The sequence below is a fragment of the Cydia fagiglandana genome, chromosome Z, assembly GCF_963556715.1.
Source record: "Cydia fagiglandana chromosome Z, ilCydFagi1.1, whole genome shotgun sequence".
Lineage (NCBI taxonomy): Eukaryota > Metazoa > Arthropoda > Insecta > Lepidoptera > Tortricidae > Cydia > Cydia fagiglandana.
In genome coordinates this window covers 31272446-31286545 of record NC_085959.1, presented here as the reverse complement: position 1 = coordinate 31286545, position 14100 = coordinate 31272446, and the positions used below count along the sequence as shown (strand labels likewise).

Below are 14100 nucleotides of genomic sequence, written 5' to 3'. Positions count from 1 at the left end.
AGGTGCCTTTGAAACAGTACCAACACCTGTATTCATTGACAGGTTCAGTTCGATAAACGGAGTCGGAAGCTTACGTAAAATAGCAGGTAGGTAGGTACGCATTTATTCAATGGCACATAATAGCTAATTGTGCCTTTACAGAAGGTGCTCTGCTGCGACGTTCACCTGACCTATTTTGAACGTAGGCGATGCCTCTGATAATGGTTGGACTGACATGCAATAATAATAATAAATATTGGTAGATAAAGTCAGCAAAGTTTCCTACCCGTTCCTTAAAGTTGGGTGTTACCATCCGGCCGGCTCCCCGCCTGACCCCATCAGACGTCTTATCCACTTGGCTACCACAGCTTTACAACTAAGTACTTTTATGAGTTTTACGATACAAGTGCGAAAAGTAGGATTCAAATCGATTTAAATCACTCCCTTCGGTAGTGTTTTTAATTTATAGCCACTCGTTGCGAATTAAGTACCCTTTCGCACGTGTATTGTATAACGTTTAACAGTACATATGGCCCTTTAAATTTTCGATATAGGTATATGCACGTAGGTATTGTGCTAAGTTAAATTAGCACCAGGTCATATGTCGTGTAAAATAAAGTACGAAATGATTTATGTCGATAGTACCAGAGTACTAATAATTGTATCTGTAACGTAATCATGTAACCGTCGGCCAACTCTGAATGAACGGGTAGCAGCACCCCTGCATATAAAATACCTATATGCTTTAAAGTTTTGCTGACTCTACATACATGGGTAGGTAAATAGTCTCTAACTAGTTTGTAGCCTTATAATATAAACTTTTATTCACATTTTCATTCGTTGGAATCGTTGGATAATCGTAATAAATATATAAAAATTATATAGGTAATAACTAAAGCCATCAACTGCGTTAAATCTTCTACCGCTATTCCACTAAATGCACAATGCAGTCTACGTCAATACAGGTACATATATACATATGATATATGTACGACAACGGCTTACCGTTAGGTAATTTAAGTAGATGTGTTTATTTCCTCCGGGTATTCTAGCCATTACTTGTGTTAAATTTACACTTACCTGGTTTGTTTATTTTGCTGCATTGTTGAATCACGTACTCGATGGTGGATTGTGGTGCATTTCCGTCTAGGACTACGACTGGCGCTTTTTCCAAAACATCCATGTGCCTGTTCACCTACGGACGACATTCATATCAACATAATGTTAATAATGTAGGTACTTAATAATCATAATAACCAGACATCGTAAATTTTATAGCATTTTCGGTACAGCGGAGTCGTGTTAATGGAAATGGTATAAACAATTTTAACCCTAATGATTAATTAGCGTTAATTACGTTAATGTTAACCTTAATTTACCATTTCAATTGGAATTATCTATACCAATTCTGTTAACACCACTGCGCTGCACCAAAAATGCTATAAAATTTACGATGTCTGATAATAACGCATCAAAATAATCGCTTTTTTTCATTTGGCATTCATTAACTATTTTAATGACTTAAAAAGACGCCTTCGATTAAATTTTCCTAATATTAGTTAGATTTCATTCCTGGGATAATGCGTTCACCCAAGTTGGTTCGGACACCAAAGTATTATTATTTTACGTTGTACTTACATACTAGAGATGCCCCGAATAGTCAATTTGGCCGAATACCGAATACTGAATATTCGGCCCCTCTCTCGGCCGAATACCGTATATACGGCGGCCGAATATTCGGCATGACATGCGAACATTTTGAGTCACAATTTTTATGAAAACTGTTCGCCAAGAAAGCACAACGTTTAATAAAACATATTTCTATGTTAAACAGAAGTAATGAATTTAGTTCGAGTCAATCAAATCAGAATCATGATAAAAATAAAATATTTTGTAATCAACGAATGCTCAAAAACGTGCCCGAGTAAATACTTTTCAAAAATACATTTTAAATATTAAATATACCTACTTTTTGGTTACTTTAGTGTGTAATTTTTCATTTTAGGTGCAACAGATATTCGACGAATACCGAATATTCGGCAAAGTGGCCGAATAGGTCGAATACCTGCCGAATATTCGTGGCATCTCTGGTACATACCGAACTACAAACTACAAGCAGCCACATAGAGTTCCGAGCCTGAATACAGCATTGCAAGCAACTTCACTAGCTCCGCAAACTTCGTCGCGGTGTCTACTGTAATGTTCCGTGTGTAGCGATAATTCTATTGTACAATTTGTAGACACAATTTACCAACGAATGTTTGTGCAGTTTGCACTGATGCTGCAATACTGTAGAAACTACTGGCAACCCCGGGCCAGCACGGTTAACTACGTTAACTACCTACTACGTTTACGTCACTTATACACAACCGACATTCCTATTTGAAGATTATCGACTTATAGTAAATATTTAGGTATATAGTAGGTAACTACGTTTTTTAGCATTGGAAAAACAATCTTGACGTGTCTTTTTATTGAAACGTTTATTTACATTATTTTGTTTTCATATTTAAGTAATATTTGTTACAGATTTTTAAAAAGCATATTTAAATTAAAAGACAAGTCAAGATCGCGAGTAGAAAGTATTCCCCGATTCTGGCCCCGCCTCTCAGTGGTCCCCGATCCTGACCCCAAGGCCGACCCACCGCCCCTGCTGAACCTAAAAAAAAAAAAAAAAAAAAAAAAAAAAAAAAAAAAAAAAAAAAAAAGGGCCCCCCATTTGAATTGATTGCGCTAGGTCTCAGCAGTGCCCGGCGCCTCCTTCAGGGACTTACGAAATACGCTAATTAAACAATACACCTTGTTCACCACGGTAACAATAGGCTTATCGACCCTTTTCTATTGTTCGATCTCGACTCGGGCGCGCTATTGTGTTACCGAGCATACTACCTGCCTGGACCCTTTCCTTAACCCACCGACGTCTCCATTCATGCCTTCTTTATGTGTGTATACTGTAGGTGTTTGTGATAGGTATTTTGCAATAGGTATTAGGTACTCTAACTATCAACTCTAATAACCCGCATTATCTTATTACCTCTTGGAGCTATTTCGATTTATAAGGAATACAGTTCTAACCTTCTTCTGACGTAGAATTTACACTAGTAATCCTTTGGCAGCCTAAACCTTATCCTTTTACCAAACCTAACTTATTCTTCGAAAACCTAACCTAAACCTAACTTGTCCAAACCTAACTAAAATCAACCTAACTCATATCAAACTAACCTGCTTTCACCTAGTCTTCCGATATAAAGTAAACTCGTAGTTACTTGTTTCTTTCTATTATTTAAAAAAATAACGAGGCGTGTGAGGCATTTCTTGTGCACTTGTGTTCATTGTTATAATAGCTTAATTGTTTTATTGATAGACGTCTATTATATTTTATACTGACAATGGATTTATTGTTTCCTATACCTATTCTTTTATAATTTGGGTTTGAGTAAAGAGAACGTCTGTTTAGATGAACTTGTTGATACATGTTACTTTGTGTGATTTAAAAAAAAGAACGAGACATGTCAACTGGTTTCAACATGATTTAGTCTAATACATCAACATTTCTTGTGCGTTGCTATTCATTGTTATAACAGCATAATTGCTTTATTAATAGACGTCTATTATATTTTATGCTGACAATGGATTTATTGTTTCCTATACCTATTCTTTTATAATTTGGGATTGAGTAAAGAGAACGTCTGTTTAGATGAACTTGTTGAGACATGTTACTTTGTGTGATTAAAAAAAAGAACGAGACGTGTCAACTGGTTTCAACATGATTTAGTCTAATACGTCAACATTTCTTGTGCGTTGCTATTCATTGTTATAACAGCATAATTGCTTTATTGGTAGACATCTATTATATTTTATACCGACAATGGATTTATTGTTTCCTATTATGCTTTTGAATTTGGGTTTTAGTAAAGAGAGCGTATGTATCAGATGAACTTGTTGAGACATGATTTTAACGGTACTGTACCCTGGTCATAGTGACACAGTATAAAAGCCGAAGAGAAATGAGTTTGAGTAAGTATTACCGTCGTGGCAGTCCACTGTATCAGAGCTCCTTGTATCTATTGCAGTATATAGAAATATAGTGTTAATTCAACAGTGAAGTGTTTAAGTGTTTATAGAAAGACCCAACAATGGATGTAAGTATGTCTTTTATTACCGTAACTTACTTTGTTTTGTTTTCACTTGTGTTCTTTGTGTTTTAATTATCAAGATTGTAGACAGTGTGTAAATTATTGTTTTATATTGTTTCAGTTCACTGAAAATACTTTCAAGAACTATTACTACCCGGATAATAATAAAGACGAATCAAGCGATGAAGAGGGTACGCTTGGTTTCAAAGTTAAACAAGCCATCGCAAAGAAACGTTCAGGAAACAATATCGATAGTTTCTTTGAACGACCTAAAAAGCAACCCAAAATTGTGAAACGGTCTTCGAATGTGAGCAAAAGTTCACCAGACGGTGTTGCAAACTTATCATCCGGACAAGACGACGGGGCATATGCATCACATTTGATTAAAATCGAGATATATGATATGCAAACAATTAAAAACGTCCCACCCATGGAACACTGGAAGCATGCGGACTTCAGATTGAAATATTTTGCGCTGGAAGACGATTTGGAGCTACAAAATACGCGAAATATTATTTATAACATAACAAAGCAATTAGCTTCTAAGGACAGTAGTGTGAAATATTTTATAGATAATAAGAAACAGTGATAGTTATAATTATTAATGATAGTAGTAGCTTAATGATTGTGTTAACGTATTTCTCATTTTTTACCTCTCCTTAAGTACATTTTCCATGTAACAGATTATTTTTATTGTATAACATTACAACAAGTTTTAATTTAAACTTCTCACTTGTAAAGGTCACAGTCCCCACTCTTAGAAATCTTATACGTGTAGTCAACTATTTAAATGAAAGAAAGCACTGTATGATTTCTCATTTCATAATGGACTCTTTGAGCTGTGATGTCTACGATCTTGAACTTATCAGACTCTGTGAAGAAATAGAAGAAAATGAAGATCTATGCGAGGCTGCCCGTCTTGTGAGCCAACTTCATCGAGAGGCGTAAGTAAAAATATTCCTGTTCATACATGTTTATAACTCTTAACAGGTACCTGTTTAACAAAGGATGGGTCCCTAACTTGTTGTGACCTGAACTAATTGTTAGGATAAACGTGGGGTGGGAGAGGACTGGTTATATAAGCGGGGTATCTCGAGTTCATATCATTCAGTGTTTTGGTGCCGTGCTTGTATTGTGATATCCTTTTCCATAATGGTGTTTACTTATTATCATATTGGTCTCACCTTACCTCGTGATAAGATTGAGGAATTAAGTAAAGAATTTATTGTATCATATTTTCATAGAAATATTAGAATGTGGTACATTTCAAACAAATTACCTCACACGTTACTGGAAGATTCTGATATTATACCGTATTATACACCATGTGATGGGCATATAAAAAATTCCAAGGGGAATACTGAGTCATCAGATGTGATTGATGGAGTTTTGATGATGCAGGCCTATTGTCAGCAGTGTCGAAAAGACTTACGTTAGTATATACAACCAACCATTTTAGTAATTATTTTTATTTTATCTCACATTAAGATATTTATGTTTATTTTGTATTGTTATAGATCTTCTCAAATAGGACGGGGAGTAAAAAGGACAGCTGCAGTTTTGGAGACTGAAGAATTCTTGTTGAAGAAAAACCGTCCAGCAGCTGCTGAACCTGTCACATCAACATCACCCGAACCAGTTCCCGATGTCATTGTGAGTACAAATAATAATCATGAAATTGAATGTTCTGTGTGTAATAAGTTTGTCTCTAAAAGATATTTTAAAAATCATTTAAATAGTAATCTTCACAAAAATAATGTTTTAAGGGCTGACATTGAATGGGTTAATGTTCAGTTAATTGAAAATGCTTTTAAGAATAGGGTGGCCACTTACAGAATACTATTAAATGAAAATGTTCACCAACCATTTACTCCCGAATCTATTTTACTAGGAAATAAAGATAAAATCTTTGCATTATTGGATCGTTCCCTCACTGATCACCATGCTTTAAAAGTAAACTTTATTTTAAATGCGGATTTTACTCAAGAGAGCAAACAAGTAAATAATACATTTGATTTCCAATTATGTAACAATGTAGTTGATGTTAGCAGCGACAAAGATGAGATTTTCGAGTCAGTTGTTAAAGATATATTAACAAAATTATTTAACTTTGAGAGAAAAGATAGTGGATGGAGTTTAATAAAATTTAACTATCTAGATGTCAATGTAAACAAATTTAATCCATTGCGTGGTTCTTCCTATATCGAATTACCACGTGATATTCAGAACAGAAAAGCAGTTATTAATGTAAAAAATAGTGATCATGAATGTTTTAGATGGGCTGTATTGTCAGGCTTGTATCCACCTACAAGTCATCGTTCAAACACTACGAAATCGTATATAGCGCATAAAAATAAATTAAATTTTGGAAATTTAACTTTCCCACTTAAAGTTGGAGATATTCAGAAATTTGAAAAAATGAATGATATAAGTATAAACGTTTTTGGTCTTGAATACAATTCGAAAAGTAAAATACATGACGTAGTAGGCCCATTACACTTAACAAAGTGCAAAAAAGCTACCCACTTGAACTTATTGTACATATCCAAAGACAGTAAGGGGCATTATTGCTATATCAAAAATTTATCTAGGTTAGTATCCAAACAATTATCAAATACACAGCATGCCGCACATATTTGTGATGGTTGTTTGGCGAACTTTACAACTCGTGACAATTTAATGAATCATCAAAGAAACGATTGTTTCCATGTTTGTACACATTTACCTTCAGAACAGGATAAAAAGAAAAACTGGTTCAATGAAAACGTTTCCTCCAATATACTTACTTTCGATAATTATGAACGTAAATTAAGGGTACCTTTTGTTATTTATGCTGATTTCGAGGCCTTTCTAAACCCGATTCAAACAGGTAAAATTAATCCTACTACATCCTCAACAACAAATATACAAAAACATGAGGTATATAGTTTTGGATACTATATTAAATGTTCTTATAATGATAAATTGTCAGTGTACAGAACATATAAAGGCAAAAATTGCACCCAGGAATTTATGAAGTATATGGAACAAGACTTAAAGGCCATTTGTAGGAGAAATACTTTTGTAAAAACTCCATTGCCTTTATCTAATGCAAATAATGTGCATATTTCTCAGAGTAGTACATGTTATATTTGTGATAAAAATTTAAACGAGGATTCAGTCATTTCCTATAATTACCATACTGGTCTTTATGAAGGAGTGGCACATAAATTTTGTTCTGAAAAATACAGGGCACCTAATTTTGTACCTGTATTTTTCCATAATTTGTGTAACTATGATAGTCATTTTATAGTGCATGGGCTTGGTTTGATGGAAGGCGACATTGAACTGATTCCAGAGAACAAAGAGAAATACATTTCATTTTCTAAGAATTTGCAAATAAATAATCGCACAGTTAAATTGAGATTTGTTGATTCACTTAAATTTATGTCCAGTAGTCTTGACAAATTGGCAAAAAACTTGTTGCCTGAACAATTTCATGAATTAAAATTGAATTTTTCATGCGAGGAGGATTTTAAACGCTTATTACGAAAGGGTGTATATCCCTATGAACACATGTCATCATACGATTCTTTAAACTTAACAGCTCTTCCCTCTAAAGATGATTTCTTTAGTTCCTTGTCTGATAGTCACATCTCAGAGGAGGATTATGATCACGCAAAAGATGTTTGGTCTCATTTTAAATGCAAAAATATGGGTGATTATTCTGATTTATATTTAAAAACTGATGTTTTATTACTAACTGATATATTTGAAAATTTTAGAAACCTTTGTCTTAAGACGTATGGATTAGACCCCGCTCATTATTATACTGCTCCGGGATTAAGTTGGGATGCAATGTTAAGAACTACAAAAATAAAACTAGAACTCCTAACTGATATCGATAAAATAGCTTTTATAGCGAAAAATATTCGAGGTGGCATATCACAATGTAGTAATAGATATGCGAAGGCTAATAATATTTTTTTGTCAGATTATAATCAAAATATCCCATCGTCATTTCTTATGTACTTTGATGCAAATAACCTTTACGGGTGGGCTATGTCTCAATGTCTTCCTACCGGTAAATTTGAATGGGTAAATACAGATACTGACTTTAATATATCTGATGACGCTGATCATGGTTTAATTTTAGAAGTTGATCTCGAATACCCTAACGAGTTGCATGACTCTCATTCAGATTTGCCATTCTGTCCTGAAAACGTTTGTTTGGGTAATTCCAAAGAAAAAAAATTAATTCCTAATTTAAATAAAAAAACGAATTATGTCATTCACTATAGAAATCTAAAACAGTGTTTAAAAAATGGTTTGAAATTGAGTAAAATCCATCGCATTCTTAAATTTCAGCAGTCTATGTGGTTAAAAAGTTACATAGATTTGAACACCCACATGCGATCACAGGCATCATCCGATTTTGAAAAAGATTTCTTTAAACTAATGAATAATTCAGTGTTCGGTAAGACCATGGAAAATGTTGCAAAACGTGTAAATGTCAAATTATTAAATAACTGGGAAAATCGAGGAAAAACGCAGGGGGTTCAATCTTTGATAGCGAAACCCGAGTTCCATAGTTTATCCATATTCTCTGAGAATTTAGTGGCCGTTCAGTTGAATAAAACTAGAATATTTTATAATAAACCGATTTATTTGGGATTTTGCGTATTAGATATATCAAAAACTTTGATGTATGACTTTCACTACAGCTACATGAAAACCAAATATCCAGACAATCTTAAGCTTCTTTATACAGATACTGATAGCTTAGTATATCAAATTTTCACGGAAAATTATTACGCAGATATAAAATCAGACCTTAATTTATATTTTGATACATCTGACTATCCTCCTAACAATAAATATGATTTGCCGTTAATTAATAAAAAGCGATTAGGGTTTTTCAAAGATGAAAATAATGGTAGAATTTTAAAAGAATTCGTAGGTCTGAGATCTAAAATGTATACCTTAGATGTTGAAAAATATGACGAGAATGATGAGAAAACTGAAAAATACGGTGTTTTATCAAAAGCCAAAGGAGTCAATAAATGTGTTACAAAAAAATTTACTCTTGACAATTACAAAACGTGTTTATTTAATAAAAATTTGCAACGCGCTCAAATGCTAAGATTTAAGTCTATAAAACATATAATATTCACTCAAAAAATAAATAAAATATCATTATCGCATGAAGATACAAAACGATACTTATTAGAAAACTCTTCTGACACTCTTGCATGGGGTCATTATAAAATACCGCAATAATGAAAAAGTTTCAAAGTTGTAATTTAATCACACAGAACATTGGAATTCCAAATTATTGTTTGTACATTGTATATTTTTAAGATATTACTTGTAAACATGTAAAAAAAAATGTATGAATTTTATTTTATTGTATCTTTTAAGGTAGTTTTGTAAATAAGAAACAAAAAAATAATTATGTTAAAAGTGTGATCATATATAATAAATTTTTGTTTTTTACGTAATCCTTTTGTTTTTTCTACTATATCTGAGTTGTTTAAATAGTAATCTTCTTTCTGAATATTACCATTTAAAGTCCATCCGTTAACATATCAACACTCACCCACACACACACACATACACATAGATTACGATATTTAATAATGATTCACTTTTATCATCCTTTCACCACCATTGTCGCAGGTCCTAGTGGCTGTGGTAAAACTCAATTTGTCACAAACTTTTTGAATAACTCCAAAGAGATATGTAATGTTGAATTTGATGAAATTATTTGGTGTTATGATGAAATGCAACCTCTCTACAATCTGGAAAATGTAAATTATAGTCAAGGAATACCAGATTTTTCAATTTTTGATGGGAAGAAACCTAAACTTCTTATTATAGATGATTTGATGAGAGAATCAGATGGACGAATCGTTGACATTTTTACGAAAGGTAGTCATCATAGAAACTTAAGTGTTTTTTATATTACACAAAACATATTTCATCAAGGTCGAGGTCAACGTGATATTTCATTGAATACAAGCTACATTGTATTTTTTAAAAATCCCAGGGATAAAACTCAAATACGCTACCTGTCACGACAAGTTTACCCAGAAAACTCAAAGTTTGTGGACGAAGCCTACAAAGATGCTACAAAGGAGGCTCATGGTTACCTCATGATTGACCTGAAACAAAATACAAATGACATATGCCGTTTCAAAACAAAAATATTTCCGTTCGATGGGCATTGCACAGTGTATGTACCTAAAAAGGGGTTTAAATATGATAAAAATCAGCATATTTTAGTCAGTTCTACATGATGCATGCAAGAGTAAACACATATAAACATTTACTTGAAGCATTGCAGTTGCTTAAACCCAAATATCGTACTGCGTTACTTAAATCTTGTGACGATGAAGAGATCAACATTATTTGTGAGTGTATTTATAACGTCCTAAATGGGAAAATTCCATTAGAAAAAAAAGAAAAGACGAAACTAAAAAAATATAAAGATATTTTAAGAAAATTAGTTTCGAAAGGGAAACATAAAATAAGAAAAACTGTTATAGTTCAAAAAGGAGGTGCATTTCTACCTATTATTTTAGGTGCAGTTTTAAGTGCTTTAGTGAACTCTTTATCATAAACAAAATGGAAAACACAAAAAAAATGTTATTAGTAGAATCAGATTTTATTGAAAGACTGAAACGGAATGAGAGTCCACCCGAAAATTCCTCATCTCGGCTAGATGGAGAGATGCAAAAGATCCTTAAAAGTAAAATGAATGATCGCGAAAAGTGGACGTTATATTCTCAAGCATTACAAAGATTTCTACATTTTATTGAAACAGATCGAAAACCGTTTAGAATACCCATCGTGATGGAGGGGCTAGATCAAGTCATCAACGAAAGTAATGATATTATAAAAACAAAAGTGAACAAAAAGGAGGAGAATGAAAATAATGAGTCAGTTACAGATAATGTAACTGAAGCAGCCACACCGTCATCGTTTAATACACCACCTGGTGAAATAAATCAAGAACTAATGCCAATTAGTCCATCAAAAATTATAAACATATTACCTAAATCTTATGAAAAAAAAGCTCGAACGTTGTTAGATTACATTGTTTCAAGTAAACCGAAAATTTGGTGGAAACAGACTGGTGAAGTTGTTATAAATAACCAAACCATTCAAAATAGTAATATTACTGATTTGGTAAGCGACACCGTTAGATGTCTTAAACGTCCTAAGCCAATTGGATGGGAAGTGTTTGCTTTACTTTTAAAAGATATCCAAGTGCCTAGGTCATGCATAGGTAATCCTACAAATTTAGCATTTATTAATGGTACTCCTTTGATTGAACCCTTTACCCCCTCCACATCTGTGAAGACGAGAGCCTCAACAGATAAAGATAATAATACTTCTACACCTCTTGCTACACGGGAGCAAAAGCGATCCGGAAAGAAAATAGAGTGGGAAAGATGGACTCCTTATTAGACATTAACAGAATCTACTATGATGTCTCTAATCCAGCTGGCTATAGCAGTTTAAATAATTTATCAAAGGAAATGAAAGGTCAAATGAACAAAGAGGAAGTGAAAAAATGGTTACAATCTCAAGATACGTACACGCTACATAAACCTACTCATAGACGATTTACTAGAAATAAATACATTCTCTCGAACTTTAATGAACTTTGGCAAGCCGATTTAAGTGATATGAGTACTTATAGTCAATATAATGATGGGTACAAATATATTCTTTGTGTTATTGATGTATTCAGTAAATATGCTTTTGCAAGAGCCATGAAGAAGAAGGATTCAGCAACTGTTAAACAATGTTTTGAAAGCATATTTACTGAAGCCAACTCTGTTCCCCGTCACATCCAATCTGATAAAGGTACAGAATTTGTTTCAAGGGCGGTTAGAGATTACTTTAAGAGCAAAAATATTAATTATTATACCACTAATAACCCCGACATTAAAGCAAGTATAGTAGAAAGGTTTCAAAGAACACTTAAAATGAAAATGTGGCGTTACTTCACTCATAAGAATACATATAACTACACAAATATATTACAAGATCTTTTACATTCTTACAACCATAGCTATCATTCTAGCATTAAAATGCGCCCAGTTGATGTTAGCTCTAATAATATTATGACTGTTTGGTGTAATTTATATGATCGCAAAAAAGATAGGCAAATTTCATCAGAAACTAAAAAACTAAATGTAGGTGATCATGTTAGAATCACTAAATATAAGCATGTGTTTCAAAAAGGTTATGAAAGTAATTGGAGTGATGAAATATTTATTATTGATTCGATTATTAACAGATCGCCACGAGTTGTTTATACAATAAAGGATTTAGAAGGTGAACCCATCATTGGTACATTTTATTTTAAAGAATTACAAAAAGTAACTTACCTCCCCTCCAACGAGTATAAAATTGATAAAATAATACGCTCGCGTCGAGTTGCTGGCAGAAAGGAAATACTAGTTAAGTGGCAAGGTTATCCTAATAAATTTAATTCTTGGATACCTGAATCAAACTTAAAGAAAATATGAGTGAAAATAGTTTTTATCTAACTTTGTTAAGTAATAGTTCATCAGATTACTACACGGATAACACGACTGCACATTTCTTAACTAAATTACCAAAGACCATTAAATTGGATGGAGAATGGGTAGTTGGGTTGGTGGAATTTCAATACCCTTGTTCCATGTATAATGTTCAAGAGCACGAAAACATCATTTATTTAAAGAAAACGGTGTTATCACCCACCGATAAAACTACAAAAATAGTGGATATAAAAACTCATATACCAGCCACTACATATGATAATATAGATCATTTTCTTCAAGCGTTTAATGAAAACCCACAGTTAAAAAATAACGTAAAATTTCGATATGATGGATTAACAAAACTGGTTGGAATAGCAACAACAAATAAAGAAATAACATCTATCATAACAACTCCGATACTAAGTCTGCAATTGGGTTTTAAACCGAGAACAAATTTAAAACAAAATACATTAGGAAAAAACCCCGCAAATTTATATTTAGGTTTACCATCTCAAATATTTGTTTATACTGATATAATACATCCACAAGTAGTCGGAGATGTTATTACTTCATTACTCAGAATAATACCTTTAGATCCAACTAAGTTCATTTATGGAGCTTATAAAACTCACATCTTCTCACCCGCTCATTATGTACCAGTTTTACGAAGAGAGTTCGATACAATTGAAATAGATATAAGAACAACGACTGGTGTCAGAGTACCATTTCAATTTGGATCTTCTTGCGTGAAGCTACACTTTCAACGAGTAAAATGATTTACAACAGATCGTCAGTCTCTTGTCCTTACGAACATTATTATTCACACCAAGCCGGCTCTGGGATAGGTATTGTCTATAAGGGAGTTCCATACCAACGAGGACATGGTATAGGCAGTTTTTTGGGTGGACTATTTAGATCAGTGCTCCCTTTGTTATCTAGCGGTTTAAAAACCATTGGAAAAGAAACCTTAGGGGCAGGGGTTGGTCTGTTATCTGATATGGTAAATTCTCGTCCTATGGATAGTTCCATTCGATCACGATTTAAGGAAGCGAGCGCTAACCTAAAAAGAAAGGCTGATGAAAAAATTGATTCTCTCATGTCAGGATCTGGGTATAAAATGTCGAATAAAAGAAGAGAACCGCTCATTACTCGAAAAGCATCGCGACGAAGAGGAAGTAAAAATAATAATAAAAATAACGATATAGAGAGCAAACAAGTAAATAATACATTTGATTTCCAATTATGTAACAATGTAGTTGATGTTAGCAGCGACAAAGATGAGATTTTCGAGTCAGTTGTTAAAGATATATTAACAAAATTATTTAACTTTGAGAGAAAAGATAGTGGATGGAGTTTAATAAAATTTAACTATCTAGATGTCAATGTAAACAAATTTAATCCATTGCGTGGTTCTTCCTATATCGAATTACCACGTGATATTCAGAACAGAAAAGCAGTTATTAATG

At 33.1% G+C, this 14100-nt stretch overlaps 1 protein-coding gene across 1 annotated transcript in view; it reads right to left on the bottom strand.

The window, feature by feature from the left end:
- The window catches only part of LOC134678852 (uncharacterized), a 208179-nt gene that overhangs the window by 22175 nt on the left and 171904 nt on the right, over positions 1-14100 (bottom strand). The window contains exon 10 of the mRNA XM_063537562.1: positions 1060-1174. Within this exon, the coding sequence (XP_063393632.1) occupies positions 1060-1174 (115 nt within the window). The remainder of the gene's footprint in view (positions 1-1059; positions 1175-14100) is intronic.